The 25,280-nt window shown below is 38.9% G+C and overlaps 1 protein-coding gene across 2 annotated transcripts in view; it reads left to right on the top strand.

Annotated features, from left to right (window-relative positions):
* Positions 1-1,421: 1,421 nt before the first annotated feature.
* Positions 1,422-25,280, top strand: part of SH3GL3 (SH3 domain containing GRB2 like 3, endophilin A3) — a 61,612-nt gene continuing 37,753 nt past the window's right edge. Inside the window, exons 1-2 of one of the 2 annotated variants that reach the window (XM_027644376.1) lie at positions 1,422-1,471; positions 3,517-3,597. Coding sequence is in view for 1 of the 2 variants with exons in the window: in XM_027644374.1 (XP_027500175.1) it covers positions 16,201-16,245 (45 nt within the window). In the remaining variant the exon portion in view is untranslated. Of the gene's footprint in view, positions 1,472-3,516; positions 3,598-16,127; positions 16,246-25,280 lie in introns of those variants that run through there. The other variant, XM_027644374.1, reaches the window with a different exon arrangement.

Raw genomic sequence — 25,280 nt, 5'->3', positions numbered from 1 at the left:
AATGTATCAGTAAACAAGTGCAAGGATGCTGTAACACTGCATGGATAGAGGTCACCTGATGTTCTTGGCACTTACCAAATGTTATTTAATTTATGGAAACTAAATTTCAGCACAGACAGGACTGCACTTTGCATAGTGACAAAAGCCCAGTGTGCCATTCCAAAAAAGATGCATTTTTAGACATTTAGAAACTGCAGTTAGCCTTCCGCTCACTGGAGGTCAGGAAATCTTAAAGCTCATGGAAGTACTACAAAGCAGTTTGGTATTGGATCAGCCTTTCAAGAAAAGTTGAAACAGTAGGAGGTATCAGGGAGATTGGAATAGCCCCCTTTAAATCGGATTCTACTGCATAAATTTGCTGAACAAATTTTCACCAGTTTATCTGAAATTCTCTGTATTGATTTAAGTCACGCTCCAGTAAATGTTCAACATGACTTCAATGGATGAGTGAGTTTACATTTCGGGTTGCTCAGTTTAGTAGCAGGCAGTGCTTCTAATCCCTGTGGAGCTGCTATTAGCCATTGCTTGACCTGAAATTCACATGAACTGGCTTTAATTCTGAGCCTGGGCTGCTCTGCATGGTTTGCTGCTTTGGGCTGGATTTGGTTTAAATTTTGACCAGTCACTCAAGCCAGTTTTTCTTGATTTTTTTTTCTTACTCTTGAGAAAATCTGTCTTTAACAGTACTTTCAAGCAGTCCTTCTTGATCATGCTATTTCTTATGCTTATTGTCTTTAGGGGAGGGCCAGAGTGGTAGGGAGGGCCAGGGACAAGAGGATGGGCAGAGGGAAGCAAGAGAGTGCTTTCTGTGTGGCCTCTAACATCAACATGTTTTGTTCCTTGCCTATGAGGAATACTCTGAGTGTCCAGACAGTGTGTAATTAAATTCCAAAGTTACTGGAGGGAATATTCCACATGCTTTTAATAATGACCCTTAGAAATTTAATGTGACCTTTTTTTTTGGTATCATTTGGGATCTGGCAGTCTAACTTTTGATTAGACTGCAGAAGGGTTGCATTTTATATTAGAAAAAAAGTCTGTCTGTATTTGGCTTGCAGAAAAGTACCTGAAAGCTGTGTGCAATCCTCAGTAAGGAAAAATTTTCTTTTTTTGAATGCAGTGTTTAACAAGCAAATACATTTCCTTTGCTTTTTTAACAAGGGGAACATTGCTGTGAGTTAAAAGTCTGAGATATTTTCTGGAATAGGGGCTATTTCTCTATGTTTTTATTGCAGTTTTCTTTGTATTATCTTACTGGGAACTAGTAGGTGATGGGTCAAAACTGTGATTTGCAAGATCTTTTAGCTTTAGAAAGTCCTATTCAGTATTCCCCACGTGTGAAAATCTCACTAGCTGGCACTACAAGGGCAGAATCTTAATGCAGTTCTTCGGGTTTGTTCTGTAGAGCCTTGGTTTGATGTGGCCTCTGCCTTTTTACCAGCTAATCAAGGTCCACTGGGACTGGAGATGGGTAAGTAGCTATTCCACTTATCTTGTACATGTCCATATCCAAAGATACATGGTTACTTACCACGGAGATGGACAGGAAATAACAGTGAGGGGGAAGATCTTTACCTCATTAGTAACATTGCATTTCCTATAGTGAGTATTTTTCATATATTAAAAGTTAATAAGACGGTGTTGGCTTACAAGACTTAAAGACAGATGCATTACTGAGGTATTTTAAAGCATATCCAGAACTCTCCATACTTTTTCTGTGTCAAACAGTAGTATTTTTAATTCCTTGTTTAAAGTCTTAATGCCTGCAGCTACCAGAAGAAAATTAATGTTTCATATTATATTGGTTACTGCAGTTACACTTTGAGGCCCCAGTCTTGACTGGGGCTTTGGTATAGTAGGTGTGGCACAACACACTTAGCAGGATATCTCCTCTCAAAAGACACTGAAATGTGCCTGGACAAGACTCACCGAAGTCCTGATGCATCCCTTTTACAGATAAGGAATTGACAGATTAAATTATGCACTAAATTATTAACTAAGTTACAAGAGAAGGGAATAAAATCTTCTTTGGAGAAGGCTCTGTTTATCATTCCTATAGGTATTGTGTATGTTTTGCAGTGGGCACACTGTCAAGCAAAGCTAAGTTTAACACACACATAAAAGGTACTTTGTTGGCATCTTTTCCTTGCCATTATATCAAAATTACCGTAGCTCAGCTGCCGTGGCTTCAAATTGCTTCTTCCATATATGAATAGAGTGCTGCTTGTAAGAACAGATAAGAACCACGAATATATTTGGCACTAAGTAATAGTTAATATTTTCATCCTTTTATAAATAACTCTCTTGCATTCTTCTCTCAAATTTACACATATACCTGGATGAGGTTCTGTTTAGCATATGTGTTTTCTCCATTGTTTAGAGAAAATACATAGGAGAACTTTTCAATTAACTGCACGTACTCCAAGAGTTATAAAGGTCAGTCACTTCTCAGGAAGCTTTGGAACTCCAGTAAAATGCTTCCACGTATTTATGTATCTGATAATATGAAGCAAAAAATAGAATAACAATGATATTGAGAAAGAGAATTGCTCAGAGAGTAAAAATATAAGGAAAAATCCAGTCATGAAAGTAACCGACATTGTCTCAAGCCCAGCCCCGTGTGGCAGACCCACAGCCTTTGCACATCAACTGCATTGCAGACTTCCTCTGTGCAAAAGGTAATTTTTCGGGAAGTTTGTGAGGAAAATCCTGTGTTATATTCAGAGTATGATCAGCTGATGCTGTTTATATTTGTCAGTACTTAGCATTAAACGTACTTCTTGAAACTAGCTGGACTGTGCTCGTGCTCCTTGCACAGCATCTGACTATTCAGTAATTGCTGTGAAGGTGATGACACTACTCCCCTAACTGTCTCTCTTGCATAAAACATGGAGTAGAGACTAAGATATATCTCTAGTTATGTAGGTGAGTTTAGGTAGTTGGGCGTAGAGGCAATAGAGCCAATTTGTGCAAAACTTCAGCAGACAGATCAAGTCCCCTGGACAAATTTCTGATGAGATTTAAGATATCTATTGTAGCCTGTAGAGATGTTACTTTCACTGTTTTGAGATACACTTAGAAACTTTTGATTTTGATGCAATGTTTTTAATACTGAACAAAAAATAGCACTAAACTGATTTACTGAAAAAGGCTTTCTTATGCAATACCCATCAAATGTACAAGGACTGTAATTTAACCTTTTCTTCTTTGTGTTGACATTGTATCTTGCCTTGTTTTTACACAGTTCAGTGGAAGTTATGCTTGCAGCAGAATGCAGACTCTTTCTATGTCAGTTTTGAAACATTTTCACTAGGCACAGCAGTTTGAGTCGTGAGAACAGGAGATACAGGCTCACTACCAAAGCAGCTTTACACAGACATTTAATTTCTTTTCTTTATTTTTAATTTTTAAATTAATTTATGATGACTGTTTGGCCTGCAGGAAAGTATAGAAATAGCTGAAATATTTATCACCATGTTTGTCTGATAACACTTACTATAAACCAATTTTTTAAAGGTTTCAAGAGAATCCGATTAATTAGATGCATATTTTCTGCTGTATACAACAGATCACACCCAGCTGCACAGCTTTTCTCAGGTAAGTGAGCTATTATATATACCCCTTTCTCTTCCCTTCCCCATCTCCCTTAATTAATAAAGAAAACAAGACATCTATCTGCATTGGACTTGTTTAAAGTCAGTACATATGTCCATGGAAAATAAAGATCTGGTTACTAGGATTTATCCACTGGGGCCAGACAGCATAGATAGCTCTAATAATGAATTTGAAATAGGATTTTCTTACTACTCTGAAAAAAAAAATTCCTCAGACTCAAAGATAAATCAAAGGAAAGTGGCGCCCCAGTGGACCAGACAACCCATTGGCAGCACAGTCACATGAAAGCCTCAGAGGTCACTACCTCAGTATCAGCAAAGCTATTTGTGGAGCTCACTGTGGAGTTTCACATCGTGGCTAAATCAGAATACTTAATAATCTGGCACCCAAATTTCACATGTTGCCAGGCTCAGTCCTTATGTATAAGAGCCTTCCTTTCACTGCTTTGGAATCTACCCCTTGAGTCGTAAAACATGGATACACAGTCCTATGTTTTGACAACTTAAAAAAAGTTAATTTGGAACCGACTTTAAGAGACTGTGTTGACGTACAGGTAGGTGAATTTTATTGCAGAAAACTCATGATGGCTAAATCTACAGCAGATATTCAGAAATGAGAAGAAAAAGATTAATTGTAATGAAATCTTAGTTATGTGCTTTTTTTTCCAGCCAATGATACAACTAGGGCCATTATAGAATTTTCCTCAGAAGCCAACATGTTTAGATCATTAACTGTTTATGAGTAAAGTATCTGCTTTGCATGAATTTTATTATTTTTTTTCTTTTTTTTTTTCCTTAGGATTCTTTGGTTTCTTTTGGGGGAATGGAAATGTAGGTCAGACACTTGAACCCATTCCCACACACATTCCCTCTTCTACCCATCCATAAATTTTGATTTTGGAAAGTCACAATGGGGTTTCCTGAAATTTCTGAACTTGTGTCTCTTGTCCTTGTTCTAATGTAAAAAGAGGCTCCCCAGCCAATCCATATCTCCCAGAGGACAAAAATGCTGGAGTGATGGCCTGTCCTCACTGTGAAAAGAGACTGTGGTGCACTGCAGGAGATGTAGTTCGACAGGAATGTTCAATCTATACAGGAGATCAGGAGCCAAGAAATACTTGAATACAGCTCCCACGGCTAAGCAGGGCTCTGAGCACCTCACTTAATCTCCAGTGTGACCACTCCCCACCTGTAAATTGACATACACTTCCTTGTTTCACAAAGGCTTCAGGAGGATAAAAATCTGTGAAAGTTATGAGATTCTCAGATACTGTGATAAGTCCCAGGATAAACAAATGTTGAATGCAAAACAGCAGCTTACATGGTACATATTCAAGGGCATGTGGAATGAATTAGAAAGATGAAGAGAGGGAGCAAAAGAATGAGAATGGGAAGAAGCAGAAGGGAGGAAGGATAGACAGTAACAGTGCAAGTCAGGCAGCGTGACTGGAAGCTATGGGAGAGTTAGGCAGAGTCCTGCACACTCTGAGTTCATGCTGCAAACAATCTTGTAAGTGTATCTAAAGCAAACTGAGCCAAGGGCTTACTAAATGGGTTTTTTGCAAAATTTTAATGCTGACATTTTTGTGAAGTGGCCAAAAGTAACTCCCAAAGAAGGGATCTTACTGTCTGCATTTAGAGCATGAGTGGACATATTAAACCTAGGTTTTATTTAATACCTCACAATAGTCTTTTTTGGAGGGAGAGCAATATAAGCAGGTTAAAAAAATTAATTTTGTGTACTGTGCCCTGCCAGTGGTTTGAGGGAAGAGGCATGTCTGGATACAGACACATGCACATCTGTAAATAAATAGGCAATAAGACCATACACCCTTCCTTAGCTGCCCTTTCCCATCCTTTTTTTTTTGGGTGAGAGTGCATATTATGAAACTGTACTTCATTCTGGGAACAGATTAATGGATTATTTTTCTGACAATGGAATATAAAGATTAACCATTCACTCATTAAAAAACAAATCCATTTTTAGAACTGCACATTAAGCAACGTGGACTGGTTTGTTAGAGAAACTGCTGCTCCTTTTCAAAGAACTCAAGAGCATGGTCAGTAAGAGAAAAAGCCATTTGGCATTGCAAGAAAGAAGTGACAAAATCCAGAGGAGAAAATGTAGGATTCAAGCTCTAAAGACAGTGATGCCAGGTAGATGGTTTTATTTTACCTACTGGAAAGCCTACTGTTGGGATAAAGAGTTTATGTCCTTTTTGTTCCAGAACATATTGGTTGTGATATATTCCTGTGCAGAAGGATAAAACTCCCAGTTAAGCTTTCCAAAAAGGACTTAAGCAATGCACAGTAATTTATAGTGGCTTTCTGCACTAGAGGTTGTCAAAATTGCCACTGGTCATACCAGTGACAAGCCTCTGCTCGAGTGCAGTGACACAACAGTGGCTGCAGATTAGGTGTGCTGATATTGCAAAACATCTTTCAGCAGCAAGGAATGAAATGGCTCAATGTTAAATGGAAGGACCCGAGACAAATAGTTCCTCATGATTTGCTGAGGAATGTCTCAACTCAGAGTCACTCTAAGGTAATGAATGCTCATACAGTTTAAACTGAACCAGGCTGCCTTAGAAGCAGATGAATAGTTTTGTATTTTGTGCTCTTTGCAGTGATATACTTTCTACTGAAAACAATTGGTATTAAGAAATAACTCGCTTAGGTACTTCTCTGTGTCCACTTTGCATATACATGCATCGTAGGCATCTTTCTCCCAACAATACTCAAAGTCTCCTTGATATTTATAATCTTCAGAAGCAAATTTTAAAATGCAATTTAGATGGTGTTTGAAATCCTGTTAAGCACTTCATTTGCATGTGTGTGTCTAGATACCATTTAAAATCTGATGTTAGACTAGATCTATGTGATGCTTAAAATAGAACTTCAAAAATGTAGTTTTTATAGTCTGATCTTCATGGAAATATCATATTTTAAAATTCTATAGGCAGAACTGTTATGATAAAAACAAACCACAGCTGAAAATAGTGACAAAAAGGGAAGGTTAGACTTTGTGTTGTACTTTGAAGAGTCTCTGTCATGGGAGGTAAGATTATAAGCCTGCTGAAACTGATATAAGTAGTCTCTTTGATTTCAGTGGGCTTCACCTCACACTCCTCAATGAAGTATACCTGGATGGCCTTACACACTGTTTACTGCATTTTATTTGAATGACAGTGAAAACTAATGCAAGTGTCAAGAGAAAAACAGCTAAAAATGAAACAGGTAATACGGACCTGCTGAACAACTGATGAAGGAGGTAGCCAAGTACCCAGAGGGCTTTGATATTATTTGAATAAACATATTTAAACTAATGAAAAGTATCTCAGGTGCGTACGAGAAGTCCAGAATGCCAGCGGAGAGTTTTAATCATAGATAAATTTCAAACCACAATATTCTGGAATTTGTCATCAAAATCCTTTGATACAGAAATTTATAGGTTCTAAATGGCACAGTGCATTTTCTCATCACATGAAGGCAATACAATAAGGGATATACCTTCCTATACCTTATGACTTCTCTTCCCCACATCTGTTTTGCACAGTGGTTTTAATTTTAGGATTTCATCACCACCACTGTTCCCCCTTTCTTCCTGAAGCAGGCAGTGGAAGATTACTGCCATCTACAGATAGAAGATAGTATCACTAATATTAAATTGTTGGAACCGTTTCATATTGGAACATTCTTCTCTCTTTCCCTTGAGCACTTGTCTGCTCAACCCCTCCTCCCTCTTGGGAAACCCCACAAAGTCACCCAACACACACTTGTCTCTGTGGCACCTTGATCATAATCACCTTCATTAAAGGAAAAGCATAATACTTTCAGAATCTTGGAAGCCCTGTAATGTTATAAGTCAAAGTTGGAGGGGAAAAAAAAAAGCAGGACTCACAAATGTGCTTTCCATTACCTAGTATATATGTCAAAATTTAGTATACATGTCAAAATTATAAATGGCTTCTTACAAATTTCTCAGATAGCAGCTGAGAGAAATAACAAACTCTGTGGACAGTTGTTCAGATGGATTGAGTAAGTGGGTACTTGCTTTCCATGTATCAGTGCCTGGGTCATAGTTTCGAGATGACCCATCAGAAAAACAAGCAAGTATGGCACTGTAGGAAGAGCAGAGCTATAGATTAATCTCAGTTTAATCCATGTCTTTTATTTTCTTCCTCCAAAGAAGGGAGTAAGAAAAGAAGAGTGATAAAACTTCATGCTATTTTTATTTATTGCAGAAGAACCACATATCTGCAATCTATCAAAATTGATTACAATTAACATAACTTTAAAAAGGAAAAATAATAAAATTCATAATTTCTCTCCTTTATCTTCTGTATTCAGATAGAAAGTTTTTAATTGTAAGGAAAACTTTTATCAAACAAGTCAGATAACATCCATTATTAATATACAATAGCATTCACTATTTTTTAATCTCTTCCAATACAGGCTGTTCCACTGAATCCTTTCTGACAATATTAAAAAATATTAGGCAGATTAGGCAAATTAAAAGCAGTCTGGTGTCTCCATTAAGTGATTTCTCAGCTTGCATACCATTACTGCTGTGTTATACTTGACATAGGAAAGAAAATGGCAGGTGGACCCAAAAAGAACCTGAGTATTTACTGCTGAAATATCTAAGTTACGATTGGGCTCACTGAAATTATTTTTAGCTATGACTTGAGAATTTACGTCTGCAGAGATCATGCAGCTGGAATAGTTAGGGAAAAAAAAAGGAATAAGTTAAATGCAGTAGAGTTAAAGTAATGTGTGACTGCAGGGGCTTTCAGCTGCTGTCTGCCCAAATAGTCTTCTTCATGCACTGGAGAAATGCTTCTTATTTGCTTCCCCAGGTGAAAGAAATTCCCTGGCTTGTTTCCCCTGCTGTCTGTATATCATCCTAGCAGCCAGAGTAGAATTTTGCTTTGATTTGGGAGTCCAATACACCATTATAATATGATTGCTTCAAGGAACATATTCTGGTACAACATGCTTTTACCTGTACTAGCAACACCAAACAACTGTAGGTCTACTGGTGGAGAAGTCCAAGCAATAAAAGCAACAGCTAATCTGGTCTGATCATAGGGAAAGAGAGGTCTCTGACTCTGAAAACCTTTACCATCATTTTTTCCATGACCAGTTTCATCTTTATAATCCTGCGCCCACTAAATTGCAGAAGAATATGTCTGGTTTTCTTTAAAACTTCTGACAATTCAAACCCAGTTTATAAGAGCAGCTTTCAAAAAATACAGGCTGAAAGTATGGGCCCCACTGAAGTCAGTGGCAAAAGCCCTGTCAGCTTCAGTCAGGTCAGAATTTTATTCATGATATTGATTCAGCTGCTACCTTTAAATACAAGAGTTTTAAGGTTGTTTCTGTCAATGTCAGGTGTGTTTATTATTTTTAACTACACAATTTCTTTAGAAAAGTAAACATCTGAGTACCTTTACATTTCAACGAGCAAGATGGGAAGACTGACAGGAGGCATGTCTCTGTTTCACGCATTTTTAACATATAATTAATTGAAATGGTTTTCTGGTTACTATGGAATCAAAGCTGATTTTCCCCTCTCTCTCAAAGGGCGTTTCTGTACGTAACCAGGAGGTGGCATTCCTGGGTAACAGTTAAAGGATTTCATATACACTATTTCTTCTTTGCATATGAGGGAGAAAAAGGTTTCTTACTATAGTGGTAGTTACTCAATTAACTGAGGCTTAAACTAATACAATAAATTTGATTTATGTATTCTGTGTTTTACAAGGAGTGGCAGAGTTATCCAGTAGTACACATTAATCTTCATGACAAGACAGCAGGGATCTGGCAAGTTTTATTCATCTTCCTGTAAAGTATTTGATAGTAAAAGTCCTTGTCTTCAGTTACGTCATTTTGTTGCCCCAAATAAGCCGGTTTCCAATAATTCACTGACCACAATAATACCCACTTTAATACTGTTACAAGAACAGTTAAGAAATTTAAGGAAAAAGACCAACTGAATCTTATCCAGTCAATGAATCTTAATCAGATTTTTCAAAGTCTGATCATTCCCATTTGTGATCCAGTTGGTCTATGGAGTATTGCCATATTTAACATCTGTGTCACATCATGCCTTTCCTGTTGCCTCATTGATCAACAGACAACATGTGATGTTTCCCAGATGTTCAAACATGGCAGATCCCAAAAGACCTATTAAATTACACTAAAAGCAAAACAACATCTATGTTGTAAAAATTTTGTTAAAATCAGGTATGCCTGAATATTCACAAACTTGCTACAAGATACTTACTGATATTCAAATTACTTTTAAACATCAGTCAGACTCTTTGAAATGTTCACCTTGTGCATTATGTAAGGACTTGGTGTCTCAGAGTTGATACAACTTTCTACTCTGCAACACAAGTTAACATATAATTAAGCATATTTATACATGGAAAAGATAAACCACTAGATTTTTTACTTTATTTTACTATTTGTCTCCTCTTATTACATGCAATCTGTGTTCTTGCAGATTTTTACTCAAATTTCTTGCTGATTATATTTTTTATTCTCTGATGAAGCTGAATAAATCATTATTCTCAAGAGCTTCTGCATTGCATTCTCTAAGCAAGGCAAGGCAGTTTGTGCTGTTCTTTGGTGTGGCCTTTTTCCACTGAAAAGGATCATTATAAAGACCAAGACTTACTAAGATGTTACTTAAACCTTTGTTTTATACCTGAGTAAGAGTTAAATTAAATTCTAGATTGGATTTCAAAGTGATCCAGTTTACAGCATCATGGTACAACATTCTGCTTTGAAACAGAGTGATACAGAAGTTTTACCATGAACATGAATATCCTTTACACCTTTCTGAAACTAGTGTTTACTATTCTCACAACTTTGCAACTTCAAATTTTGTGCTGGCATTGTCAGCAATGAGAATGTCAGCATTTTCTGATGAACAGCTGTGTGCAGAAAATCAGTACCTCGATTTTGTTACCTGTGAAATAGCAGCACAGAACTCAGGCGCAGTTTGTTTAAATCAGAGAAATATTTCAGAGAAATGTTTCTGCACATTACTACATTGGCTCATTTAGAGTTGCTTTTGCCTTATCTTTAATAAGAAGGAACATAGCTTCTTTAGAAAGGCCAGCAAAAAGAGGAATGTTCCTTATGTGGTTATTGCTGATACATCTACATTTGGTTTTCTCTTAAATGAAATAAGTTTTTAAAAGAGGTTGATTTTTCTTTCCCAGTGAAGAGGTTAAGAATTTTCAGTTTGGAAACGGACACATATTTCTTTTTGTTATTTTCCAATAGAAAAAGGGTTTTTTTCCTTATCCTTAGTGAAAACATTTGTGGGCCCATTTAACAACCCTGCCTTTTCTCGTGGATTTGTTACCTTGCTGTACCTCCATGAACCAGCTCCACTTGGAACCAACCCCCCTCCCTTCCCTGGTGAGACTCCAGCTCCTGCAGTGCAGCCGCTGCTCCCTGAGCAGCCCCAGTCGGAGACCCCAGCGCGTCACCCCCGTGGCCACAGGTGCATTTCAGTGATGGTTTTTTCCTGTTTGGTCAGAAAATGGAAATATTTCCATTTAGGGCAATAGACCTACCCAAAAGAAAACATCTTACAGTTTTTTTCAGTGGTTTATCAAGTTAGAAATCTCAAGTGTGGAGGAAATAAAAATGCTCTGGGTATCCAGGATTAGCAGTAACTAATACTCCAGTGTTTCCAGATTTGTCTCCACTGTGGAGTAATTTTGGACAGTTGCATCTTTATTGTAATTTACACATGCAGCTCACTTTTGTTGAACAGTCTAGAGTTGTCTGAGAGCACCGAATGCCTAGGTATATGCTAATAGTAAAAACTGCTACCAAAACCAACATAGGCACCTAAAAGTTACAAGATCTCCAAGCTGGAGCTGTTCAGGAGTCCATCCACATGATATATTTTGCAAGATTAGGATTGAAATTTTTTACATGCTTCAGTGTGACAGAGCTGCATACACAAAAACGTAAGTTGTTGAGTTTTCAAGACTAGAATATCTTATAGTATACACATATCTCACTTTTAAAAAATATCTATATCTAGATTTTAAGTTGACCTAAATTGTTTATATGTCTTTTTAAAAGAAATATGTAATTAGAGCAATCTTTATTATTTAATGGCATAAGACCTAACAAACTTTTGTTATTGACACTTGCAGAACAACAGCCAGAGATTTAGGAAAGTGAGGACAGAAGGTATGTGCAGGATCACAGGGAAGCATGTGGAATACAAATACAAGGAGACAAGAAGAGAAGCAAAGATCTGGAGGACGGTAAAGCAACACATATGGAAAGTCAGCTTGAGAAGAACAATCACATATGCCAAAAATAATTCACTGGCTACATGTAGTTAGAAGGTCTGGGGAGCAAACATAAGCATCCTAAACAACTGCAGTAGGTTAGCCAGAGTGTCTGCCAGCCCCAGGGCCACATATTCCCGCTCTGACTGCCAGCAGCGTCCGTTTGGAACAGGGAGCTTTCCAAGTTTTGGCCAGTGCTGGCTGTTTAGAGAAGGTTGTCTGTTCCTTTCCGTTTCTTGTGATTTCTTGTGTAATCTATACTGCAATGCAAAGCCCTGTCAGAAATACGTGAGCCAGTTTATCTACACAGAATGTGCTGATACGCAGAATTGCTTGGTTATGTTCTAGAAACAAAAACATAGAGTTAACCTACTCCTGTACGTGATCATATTTTCATATCACCAACTTTTTTTTTTTATTTTAAATAATTATTTCATTTAAGTTCATAGAAAGGGTGCTGAAACAGCCTCATGAGATGTACTTACTGTCTCGGGCATATTTTTGTAGAAGGATTTTCTTTTGACTTTGTTATTGAGGTAGTTTGCTGTTGGCATTGTTTTCACAATGTCAGCTTCCAGGTGTGTCCTGTAACATCAAACCTAGGAGCTGACACCAGGAAATTAGCTAAATCAGTCCCAAATCCAGTGTTGCAGTCCTTTGGATTTCACTCTGGAACACTGTGTTATACATTAGTTCATTTACTTGTGTCAATTCTCAAGTTCCAGTGTCAATTTAGTTTAGTAATCTCCTCTTTTTTTTTTTTTCGAATTGTCAAACCAGATGAACCCCCACAATCTTATATCTGAGCCTGCTTTATTTTTAAAACTTTTTCCAAGTTTGCTCTTGTAGAGTGGGGTATTGGCCAACTGTTCTTTCAAATGGCATAGCTTCAGAATGCTTGTTTTCTAAACACTGGTTTTCCAATATGTTCTTTTCTGGTGATCAAAAAACCACAGCCTATGATTACAGTTTGACAACTAACATGAAAACTAACCAGGTAATCTGCACTGTCATTAGATATGTATAGTCCTTACAGACCATTGTCTGTAAGGACAATGTGTCTGAGAGTCTTGTTCTCTGTTGTTTGTAGTTACTCTTGTCCTGGATCAGCTGAGTACATCCAAGGTCCCCTAATGCCATGTGTAGAAATTTATTTCATCATAAACTTATGTACAGTAACTTATTTATTCCTTAAGGCTTAAATATAGATAAGTGCTTTACTGAGGTAGTCAGCATGGCCCAGAATCAAATACAAGACAATTTCATCACAAAGTCATCTTTCCTCCCCATTTACTTTTATGGCAGTAACCACAAAATATCCAGATTGCGTTTCACCAACATGTAGTTGCCTACAAATTCCTACAGTTGCCATGTAGTCAATGTAGTTGGCTTCAAATTCCAAGTAATTTCAACTGCTAAGATGCATCTGGATAATTTTTAAAATATTTCTAGTTTTCATTCTGCTGAAAATCTAATACTTCATATGGCTGTTATTGCAATTTCAGCTGTTAAACTTAAGATGATTTGTTGATTGAAAACCAAACACCTACAAGGTTGTTTGCCACATCTTCATATTGAGCTTCTGCTGATAGTGTTTTTTACATAGTATTATCCACACTGAAATGCAAGTGAATTATAAATTTAACCATTTATCCAGGAGTTTGTGTTGTTTGAATTTCACAGAACCAATTTGCAAGCCCTGTTCTCCCATATAACTAGGAAATGCATATTTTGTAGTCACTGCCTTGATCTGAGCCCAGTTAGGAGCTCTCAGTTTGTCCACGTTTCACTGTCCATTTTAGCACACCCGATTCAGTAACATGTTGGAGCCATGATCTGTTGCTCTCATGCACTTTGAGATTTTCTAAGGAGTGGGACTGTAGTTATTGTTTAAATATCCAGACATTTAGAACTTTTGCTGTGAAGGTCCCCTTTTTCCCAGGCTCTATGAAACATTTTTCATTCTGCTCTTGTAATATTATCTCCTGACCTGTCTTCTGCTTGTAACATTTATTTTTAATAGAAGCTTTGGTTTTTTTCCCATCATGTCAGCTTTTGTCTGAACCACTTCCCCTACTTTTTGTACTATTTCTCATTTCTCTCATTTTACAGACTGAATCAGTAACTTCTCATAAAACTTAAGGATTATCATCCAGCAAATTACAATCCTTTTTTTCCATAAAATCTAACTATGTGATTATAAATCCTTTAGAAATCCCTAGCCACTGTGTATTACTGGATACAAGCCATAACTTTTGCTTATATCTGAACTGAATACTAGTGTCTTTTTTAGGGTGCCTCCACCAAATCATTAACACCTGGACTATTCAGGTTGGATCACTAATTAGGTTTTCTCCTTGTCTGTATCATTGAGCAATTAGGCTATGAAGTGAAATTTCCACACGGCATTTCCCACTTGCAAATTCTTGTATCACTTCAGCAGAGACAACATGGCTGCTATCCTTGGGTTACAAGCAGGATTTAAAAAAAAAAAAAAAAAAGGAAGTTGTAGACATACAGCTTTACTCAAGTTCTTTATCTAATCCAATTTTACAGCTAACAGCCACGGCGACTCCATAATCCATTCATTCCTCTCCACAGTGATTTATTTCGAACTCCTTCCTTCTTTGCTTCTGGTCCACCCATTCTTAAGGCCAAAGATTAGCCAAAGCTGCCTTCTCTCCCTAATTCTCTGGAACAGTAAGAGCTTACTTTAATACCTCTTACAGATCTCCAGTACCTTTGTTTAGGGCCTTATTTGCACACCTGAGATCTCTACAAATGTGTCACTTTGTAAGCCATATCCAGTTTGGTCTGCACAGTTAACATCGTGCTGCCAGTTTCAAATCGGAAGAGAAATTGGTGCTGAAATCAGATGTCTGTGGTGTGATCCTGTTTACTTGTAAGGAGGCTGAAAATGCTCTTTCTCTACACACAGATGGCATCAGATAGCATGGTGGTGGCAGGATTCTTTTTAAACATTTCTGAAAACCTGGAAGGGCTTCACCTTGCAGTTTGTTTTCCAGAGGGAATGCTGACTGATACTGTCCTCTTTGCTTTCTCTTCTTCCTCTCCTGCACAGAGAGTCCTTTGTCAAGTAACAGCCAGTTCCTTAACTCAATAATGTGTTTGTCTTTGCACTTTGTTTCACAGTGGTATAATAATTGTTTCTGACAGGTGCGGACAGTGATTCCTTTCTCCCAAATTACAGTATGACAATCACTCTGAAAGTTCCTGTATTTTTTGCCTCTTTGCTATTGTAAAGAAGTAACAGTAACACACCCTGGAAATGCCTTTCTCTCCCAACCCAATAAAAATGCAGTAAGCGTGACAGTGAGTAACAGAGAGCCCTGCTGTAGCCAGCAAGGCTTATCTCTAAACTGCTTCCCGGGTCCTTGCACAAGTTTCAGCTGAATCATAACTCCAGAATGTCCTTAGAGCCAGGATGGAGCAGCATATCACAGAGCTTATCTTCCCCACAATCTAAGCGTCGCCTGGAAGTGCTTTACCATGCAGGTAGAACCACATCTCTTATTTATATCGGCACATTCCTGATACGCAGTCATGTTTCAGTGTACGATCAATCTATCCGTCTCATAACAACCAGACAAACAACTAACCCGTCCTTTCAGCAGAGCTATTTCTAGTCCATCTGCTCCTCCAAGTGGGAGACTGCGTTTTGGAACCTCGAGCAGGACCAATGCAGCAATGGAATCACACTGCCGAGTGGACTTTGTTCCGACGCACAGCACTAACCGGTCACGTTGTGGACCACTGCAAGAGCTTTTGTGTTTTAAAAGCTCCAATTAAATTACCGCCTACAATAACAGACCTGAGGTTAACGAGCTCAGCTAGAGATGCTACATTGAACCACAAGAAGTGACACGAATAAAGAGAAAATTTGAGCCTCGTTAGAAGTAAGACAGGTGGAGGCAGCCGCTGGCAGCCCGTGGGTGCCGGTGCCGGTGCCCTCCCAGGCAGGGATGCCCCGGCCGAGCCCCCCCCGCCGTCTCCAAGCGACAGCGCAGCGTGGGCGTTTGCCAGCGCCTCATTTGCATAGCGCCGCAAAGCGTCCAATGGGCGGGCGGCTCCGGCGCTCTCATTTGCATGTACCGCGGCGCCGGCCAATGGGGCGGCGCCGGCCGGGCCCGGGAGGGCGATGCTCGGCGCGGCGCGGGCGGCGCAGCGAGAGGCCGGGCCGGCCGCGGGGACCTGCGGCGACCTGCCGGCCCTCGGCCCGGGGGCCGCGGGGGAACATGTCGGTGGCGGGGCTCAAGAAGCAGTTTCACAAAGCCAGCCAGGTAAGGGCGGCGGTGACAGAGCTCTCCCGGGCGGGCGGCAGAGCCCCGAGCGCGGGCAGAGCCCCCGGCGGGCTCTGCTGTTGGTGGGTGTCTCGCCCAGCGCCCGCTCCCGCGCGGCGCGTTCCTGGACCTGCGGCGGCATCACCTCGGGAAGGGTCTCCTTCGGCGTTACCGCCGGGTCCTTGGCTTGTGGTGTTGCCTCTGAGCCTCTTGTGTTGATCCTCACAGGAGAGGGTTGCCCGTTCCCTTCTCTTGCTTGGGGCTTGGGGTCTTCTAGTTACTAGTGTTTGTTGTTTAGTGCTGGATTCGTGATCATGCTTTGAGGCCTCAGTTAAAGCTGCAGCCTGTAGGATAGCAGCTTTCCCCTAAATAGTTCATTGTGTTGATCTTCCACAAATCGCTGGTTGATTATCCTACCTGGAATGCCACGTATTTGTCCTGCAGAGGGTATCAGATGTTTCTAGAGTTTTCCCTCTTTTTCTAGATGCTTTTCCAGGATGACCCTTCATCTTCTCCTGACCCCATTAACTCTTTTGTAATGTGCTTCGCTGTAATAGTATAGCCGATTTCTTTTAAGAGAGAAGCTCCTTTCTGTCAAGCAGGTGAACTGGCTGAACTCGATGGCACAAGAGTGCCCCACAGGGCTCAGGAAGTGGCCACAGTAGGATTCTTCCACTGAAGGTGTTTAGAAACCTCAGCTGCTTTGCCAGCTTGTTCCAAGCCAAAGAGATCTGTGTTTCTGCTGTCTGTCATTAACGATAGCGGTAATATTGAAATTAGTGTACATAACGTATTCAGGCAAATCCAGTAACTGCTCTTGTCTTGGTGAGAGTGGAAAAAATAAAGGTTCATTGAGTGCTTAGCTGTCATCTTTCTAGGTCTTCTTTCAGATGTGCAGCTTGTCAGCAGCCCAAGTGCAGAATGTTCACTTTGTTTGGATATAGAGATGCTAAATATTTGTATCTAATGTTTCAGTAGTGTGCTTGCTTCATGGAATGTACTGATCCTGAAAAATGTCATGCAATTGTATCTTTTAGTTAACTTTCACTGTTCCTTTGAGAAAATACTGGACTTGCAGGGTAAACAAATCCAACGACAATGTATTCAAAGTTTTGGCTTGTTTTGCATCTGACTTACGTGGGTAAGTGATGAAACCTTTGCTATGGTGAGCATATAACTCAAGGATCAGAAGGTATTTAACTGAGGGAGTTAGAGAGGTAACCAGAACAAGTGCCATCTTGTCTAGCAGCTGGTAACAGTGCAAGTTACTTAATCCTGCCTAGATGTCAGGTAAACACAAACAAAACAAAGGAGGGTTGGAATCTGATAAAGTTAGTAGTACTGGCAGAAAGGAACAGTAGAATAGATTGGATTGGACTGTGCATTTATTGAAAAGTTGTGGTGTGATTTTCAGTGTTCATTACAGTAAGGAATTGTGATGCACAGTCATGGAATATTCTTCTCTGGATGGGTCAAAGGTAAAGTTTCCACTTATTTTTGATGGCAGGACTGAACAAGGAATTAAAATCAGTTGATTTAAAAAACCTTTCTTTAGGGAAAGAAATACTCTTTAAATATTCTTTAGGAAATTAACATGCAGGAATAAGATACTAGAATTTAATTTTTTTAATTTTTTTTTTGTGCCTCTGGTAATATAAGACACTTCTTGAGAGCTCATTCTGGAAGAATTCAGATAAGATGTTGGGCAAAACAGTAGTGGGAAAATAATAGAAGAAATAGCATATGTATATGTATTAGGTCAAAATATCCAGGTCTAAATAACGGAAATATTTATCTCTGACACACAGAGAAGCAGTCATGTGCAGACTTGTAAAGTCATTGAACTAATAAAAATAAGGTGGAACTTGCAAAATGGAAATATTGGGACTCCATCTTTAGTGGAATTCTTTTACAAAACGCTAATCCAAGCAAATGCAGAGTGTGAAAAAGTATTTCTCAAAGATGGTTTGTTAAATCTCCAAGTGGATCACTTAAGGAGACATAGACCTTTGCGTTTTGAATGGATGGAAGATGCCAAGGAAAAACTTAACAGCAGAGACAGGCACTGCTTGGGGAAAGAATGAAATTAATTCCTTTAGTGTTCCCAAAGGAGAATGGGGGCAGATGACAAAATCTGGCTAATGTCCCAGAGGACACTGAGGAATACTGGAGGGAATGAGACTTGTGCCAGGACATGTGATTAAGGAATAAGAGTAATATTTGAATGCTGACAGAACCTAATGACAAAAAATCTGAAGGGTGAAGAAGGTGGATTAAAACAGTCTATGTTTAATAGTTTATTCAGAAATGTAAGTAAATATCAAAAAAGTGACAAGATCTATATGTTTTCAAAAGATAGTGTTTCCATGCTAAAATAGACTTCTGGTCAGCTGAAATAAACCACAGTTCTAAGTGAGATATAGAGTAGTATGGATGTATAGTTATAAAAAGGTAAATTAAAGTAAAATAAATGGAGTTATAGAATAACTCTGTTTACTCTTAGTAAGCCACTGAACTGTTGCAGAACTTTTTTGCACCAGAAATGCATTTCAGTTTTGTTTCTGTAAATAGCCTGCCTTTTCTGTGTGTCTTTATGTACAGCTTTAGTATTGACTAGCAGTGATCACCTTTGTGTGTAGGCTTAAATTCCAAGTTGCAAGAATCCGGGAGAAAAGCAAGGAATACCTAGGATTTTTTACATGTATTGGAGATTTTGGGATGTTTGTCTGGTGCCTGTCAGCTTGGTTTCTCTGAAGTTACGGTTAAGTAAATGAGTGTTTGCTTTATAAAAGGTCAGCAGGCTAACTTTTTATGGTCACTAAAGACCTTGCCAAAGTCAGGCGTGACACACTATTGCAAACTTGGTTGGTGTAGTAAAAAGTCACCATGGTTCTGTTTGTAATCTAGTAATTCACAAGATGTGTTCTTGTTGGTTTCCCCCTAGAATTTTTTACCCAGCTGTATTTTTTTTCCATTGAAAATGGCATGTGTGTGTTGGTTTTCGCCTCAGTGTCTGGTAGTGAGATCTAGAAGACAACTCTTGTGTTATGATCATTTGCTGGAATTACTGCAGTCAGGTCTGCACCCCAGAGTGAGTCATGTTTTAGCTGTTTTTCTATACATTCCAGTATATAAAACTGCAGTGCTGTGCATTATCTGTACCCTAATGATTGCTTCCTCTGGTGTCACAGAACTGATAGACACAAAGCTCATATGTCACTTAAAGTTTATGTATCTGTTACGTAGTGATAATACCCTTCAGGTCCATTAGCGTTTTCTTTGCAATGCTTTTTATTTAGGTCTGAAGTTCTTTAAATTGGAAGTGGACTGGAATAAGGATGACTTCCATTCTGTCCATTTAATATCAGCAGTGATCCCTTGAGTATAATACATTTGGCTGATAAAATACCAAGCAGAACTCGTGTGGTGTCTGACCACATCTCACTGGCTGATAAGCGAGGGCAGACTGTTCCTCAGGGCTGATTAAATCGTGTGCAAGTCTGGTGGAATTCAGCTTTTCTTTTCTCAGGTTTTTTTTTTAAATATAGTTTCAAATATAATTATTTTTAATTAACCTTCAGGAAGTTCTGTTCATGAATTTGTGCCCTGTCACTGTCAGCCTCTGGCACATCTGATCTCTTTTCCTGTTTTCAGTTTGAAACCTTTTGATGTAGGTGTGTGTTATCTCTGCCTGCTGTTTTTGTAGGCCTTGTTCTCATGGTAGTTGTGCATGTGGGATAACCCAGATGGTGGGAGGACTGCATCTTCTGGTGTGTACTGGGAGTATTTTTAGAGTGGTGTTTCTGTTTAGAAAAGCAGGAAGCCTAAAGAGTGAAGAAGAAAGCCTTAATATGTGTCAGATGCTTTTGTAATTTCTACTGTGCTCTGAAACTGCAGCCAGGTTAGGATCTCTGTGTAAAGATGTGTGATTTTTCAAAGTATTTGGAGGCTGGTGAGCTCAGAACCTTTCTGCCTTAGGGTGTTTTGAAAGCTCAGCCATGATACTGGCATAGAAAATCTGCTGTTGACTTTGAATTCACATGCTTTTTATGTATTTTTTTAATTAATTGTAGCTGAAGGCTGTGTATAGCAGCAGTCTCATTCTCAACAGCTTATTCATATTGTGTTTCATAGGCTTAAATTCTCAGAGACAGTGGAAAGTAATGCTTTTCTGAGGAAACACATGACTGCCAATTATTGTGAATATCTTACTTGTGATGTGGTCATCAAGAGCTACTGTAGCCTATGCAGGCTGGTTTCTTAAACCTTCTTCTATTGTAAGGGAAGAAAGAGGCTCCAAGAGAGTGTGAATCAGGAGCTGGCTCTATTGTCTATACATAGAGCCCAAGGGGGAGCAGATTTTCTAACCAAACAACCAAAATCTGTTACTACTTTTTTGCTTTCTGAAAGTGATTTAAGCTAGTGTAGTAAAATATGTGCTCTGTGCTTTCATTTCTTCCATATCCTCAATAACATTTGTCTTCTCAGGCACTGCATTTTTTTAGCAATTTTTTAAAAGCCTTTTTTTCTATTTTTTAATGTTTTTTAAACTTTTGGCTATCACCAACAGTTGCAGGGGTACTGCTTCTTATCTTCCAGATTTCTGCTTTTGCTCCATTGATTTATGTGGCATTTTGGTCCAATGTGTTGGAATCAAGACCACATCAGATTCAAGAGCACCTTGTTCCCAGATAGTAGTCATGTGATTGGATTTTGTTGTTGGGTTGTTTGGGGCTTTTTTTGTTCTCTTTGACTATTTTTCTTTTCTCTTATGTAGTAGAAACCAGCCTAGACAAAATATTTAAGCCTTTTTTAAATGCCATGTTGACATGAAGTTAATACACAAAAAGTTTAATTACACAAGTGCTTGCTAGCGAAGGAAGTACTATGGTAAACTGTATACAAAGAGAACCTGAATTTGACAGTAAGATGTGAAAAGAAACTTTTATTGACTACATGCAGATATATTTATTTCCTTGGACTATAAGCTGTTATTTTACGGTCTGTTAAAGATACTGTGCTTTCACATCCAGTCTGAATTGGGCATGATGAATCCATGACATTAGTAGAGAGAGAGAGCTTCTATCCTGTTCCTAGTTTTTATTAGATAATTGAATTTACTCGTCTGCAAATCTTACAGAATTGTGGAGGTAGGACAGTGGTCAAAAAGACATTAGAATTTAGTTTCTTGTCTGTTTTGAAATGAATATTTCCCCTATCTGTTTTGAGAGTAAACCCTCAGCCACTGGCAAGGACAAAAGATAACATCCCTCTATGTATATGTAGATATCTAATGAGACAGCATTGTTTGTCTTTATCTGTGTCATGACTGGAGACTGTTGTTACTCAGTCAAGTAATTATAAAATTATAGTATAGATTATACACTGTTCATCTTAAATTCCTAAAATGACACGAGGAAAAGCTGAGGGTTTGTGTAAAATTATTGGTGTAAGGGAAATGTGGCCCTGTGGCAAAGATCAGCATGGATTTGGTGGGGAGGGTGTACAGTAATGGCACAGTCATTTGCAATTCAACCCCTCTTCCTTTGACATTAGTAGCACTGACTCACTTTTGAATCAGTGGGCTGACTTGTGGTTGTGCAGCCCACCCTTCTTACACTGAAGCTTGTTTCAGGAGACCAGTGCTGGGCTAAGAGCTGGGAAATAGGAAGGCAGTTCCTGGTGGCATAAAGCTGATCTTCAATAGTAAAAAAAAAAAATATCTGATGGAGTTGGGAGGAGGGGAAAACTAGCTCTCAAGTTTTACGTTTACAGTCACATCTACAACTATATTTGTCCCTTGCTAAGGTAGCCTGCCAGCAGGGCGTAACTGCAGCAAAAAGAACCTGTGAGTGCTTCAGTCAGCACAGGTACAAATTAGCAGAAGGTGGTGGTCATGTGCTCTGCAGCCTTTAATAGCACAGCTCTCAAAGCTTATGAGGGATCGTAATTCAGTAAATTGGGAATCTAGCAGAGATGCAGCTATGATTTGGAAGGAGGTTATTTATATTTTACACATAAAATATTTATATATAGAAGTCCGAATGTTATTGCAGTAGAAAATAGCGTGGCATAATAGAAGGGAAGCTGAACTTTCTCCTTGAACTCATCTCCTTTTATAGATTGTTGGCTTTGCTGAAGAGTTTTGCACAGGCATCCTGAAAGTTCGAGTGAGAGCTGGCACTCCATCCCAAACTCCTGCTGCTGCCTGAGTCACTGCGGCACATGCTGGGTAATACATTGCAGTGCAGTCTCCTGAGAATCCTGCAATGCTGAAAAACAAATAGCCAAGTGAAGCACAGCAGCAGCACTGCATTGAAGTTTTCTTCAGCATCATTTGCTAAGAGTTACTTAAAGTTGCTTAGAACAGATATATTTCTACCAAGAAGCTGCATTCCTCTATAGAATTTGGGCCAGATTTTATGATACAGGTATAGGAGGACAAATTCTGCTCAGTTATACTGATAGAAATCCTGGATGACTCAATGAAGGTCTCCTGTATAGGTATGTGCAGCATACTTGTGTAACTGAGGGCAGAATATGGTCCACTCAGTCCGAGTGCTTGGCTTGCTTCCTGTTAAGACAAGAAAGATGTATATACTCAGTGGCAGAATACAGCTGCAGTTCCAAAACAAACTATTACTGAAGAATAGAAATGTTCTTAACATAACATTTCGTCTGTTGTGCCATCCAAACACCAACACTTTCTGTAACACATGTCATTCCAGTTATAAAATGAGTCCCATTCTTCATAACTTCTGGTAAGACCCATGTAAAACCCAAAGTTGGTCTTATAATGATATTGTTAATAACAAACTGCTCCTGTTTATGTTAATGCCCCTTTCACCTCAGTTTATTGCAGTAGTCTGATTCTATATTGTGCTGAGTTGTCATTGTTGGTCTCTTTCCTGTTCCTGGAAAGGAAGGCACAGCTGGAGTTTTATGCCTAGTTGAGAGTTGAAGATGCAGGTTTTAACAATGTTTTTAACAAGCCCACTGAGAAAAGGGCTATTTAAATGTCAGATTGCACCTTGAATTCTATTTTCTAGAGCCCTAGTGTCCTATCAGTGTGTACATGTTTCTGTTATCAAAGTTACTAAGAATTATATGCATTGAGGAGAGAATATACCAGTTAATTTTCTGCAACATCTCAGATATCAGCAGCTGTGTATGTGAAACACAAAAATAACTTGGCCTTACATGCTTTCTATTCAAAGGACAATGCCAAGCCTCTGATGAGAATCAATTCTGTTTCTGTACTACCCTAATTAAATTACGTTTTTGATACTGTACTTGTGTGTAATGAACTGTAATGACTACAGTGAAATTAGCCTGGTTAAGAACTGAACATGACTTAAGAATCCAGGACTCAAAGAAAATCAAGGGGTTCTAAAATTGTGTTTTCTATGATTGGCAGTTTCTGTTCTTGTGTAGACAGGTTACAGATCTAAGGGGAAAAAGTGGGGAAAATATTTTTAATATTTTTTTAACCAAGCAAAAAAGAGATAAAATAATGAAACCAAGTATTAATGGTCCTAGATGGTAACAGCCCCTTTATTCCCTTGTGAAAGCATTGCAAATGCAAGTAGGTCTCACTGCTCCCGTTCTTTTTCAGTGGCAGAACCAAAAGCAGATTATGTGTTTTCAGACTTTAGATGCTATGTCCAGTCACTGTATTGTTCGTGGGTTTTTAAAAATTTATTGTGCATAAGATGTATGGATAAACGGAAAATGTAGATATGAGTTTGGATTAAAGTTTCCATATAAACATGATTTGATTCCACTGACTGCAGCAGGGCTGAACATGCTATTTTCAATTAACTTTACTGTATTTAATACTGCTTTAGAACAGGCAAGGAGTGTTTTAGAAACTCGAATTTTCAGGCAATGGTATCTCCTTGCCTGAAAGGAGATTTCAGGCAGAGAATAATAAGTGTGTGTGGGAAATTTACTTAGTGCCATAAACAGTGTGTAGTATTGGAGGTCAGAAAGTCAGTGTTTTGATTCAAAATTATGCATTTCCCTTTTGCAGTCCTGTTGAGAGAGCTAGAAAGTGAAATTTGGTGCCTGTGCCGTCTGTGTGGTCAGAGGATGCCACAAACATGGGAATGCTTTGTCCTCCTTTCCCGCAGAGAATGCAGCACCTGTCAGCTTGGCATCTGGGTCACAATAGATGTGTGCATGGTGAGAGGGGAAGAAGACACATTAAATGAGTAAATTACTAATCAAGGACTATAAATTTCATCAGCTCAGAACCAGCAGTTCCAGTCTGCTCTTTAGAAATTCCTTTCAGAGAAAATAATAAGGTTTTTAAAAGCATCAGGATGAATTCTGTGTTTGGTGTGAGCTGCTTGGATGTCTGTCTGAGGCACTGGAACATAGCAACTGTTACTTACCTTTAGGATTAACTGTTTATCATTATATGGCTTTAGTTTATGAATAATCTCTACTTGCTTTTTTCCCCCTGTAAGTTCTAGTAACCACTAGATTCAAAGGGCCATATCCACTGCTTTGTTTTGTATGGAGAACGCAGGAACCATGGCATTTTCACTGTGAGTTTGATGATTTAGGGTTTCCCTTCAGTGATCTCTTCAGCTATGGTTAAAGGTTCCTGTTTCATGGCACTTGGCTTGTTTTGCTACTGATGGATGTACTGCCTTCCTTTGTAGGAATTTCTTGCTGCAAAGCCACGTGCCCACACAGGAGGACAGAGCTGTTTGACCTCATTTGCACTAGTGCTTTAGACCTCACTGGGGAATTCTGTTCTGTGCATAAATCATACTTGGGATTTTTTTTCAGGTTTCTGTCATTTGTTTAGTTTGATGACAGTGGAAGTCAGTTGTGTGTGCATGGTGAGGGAAGTTCTTTTCTGTCCCCATGGTTGAAGTCAGTGGTGCATTTCTGCAGTGCTGCTCTTACTACTAGAAAGAATTGTACCTTGTGGAGACTCAGGACAGTGTGTGCCTTTCTTAGAAGTGGGACTGGGAAGCCCTATTATCTCCAACTGCATTTGAATTTGTGGTGTTGCTGTAACA

Source organism: Corapipo altera, unplaced genomic scaffold (assembly GCF_003945725.1).
Source record: "Corapipo altera isolate COAL_440 unplaced genomic scaffold, ASM394572v1 50, whole genome shotgun sequence".
Classification (NCBI taxonomy): domain Eukaryota; kingdom Metazoa; phylum Chordata; class Aves; order Passeriformes; family Pipridae; genus Corapipo; species Corapipo altera.
The sequence above is the reverse complement of the archived record's forward strand: the minus strand, read 5'-3'. Positions and strand labels throughout refer to the sequence as shown.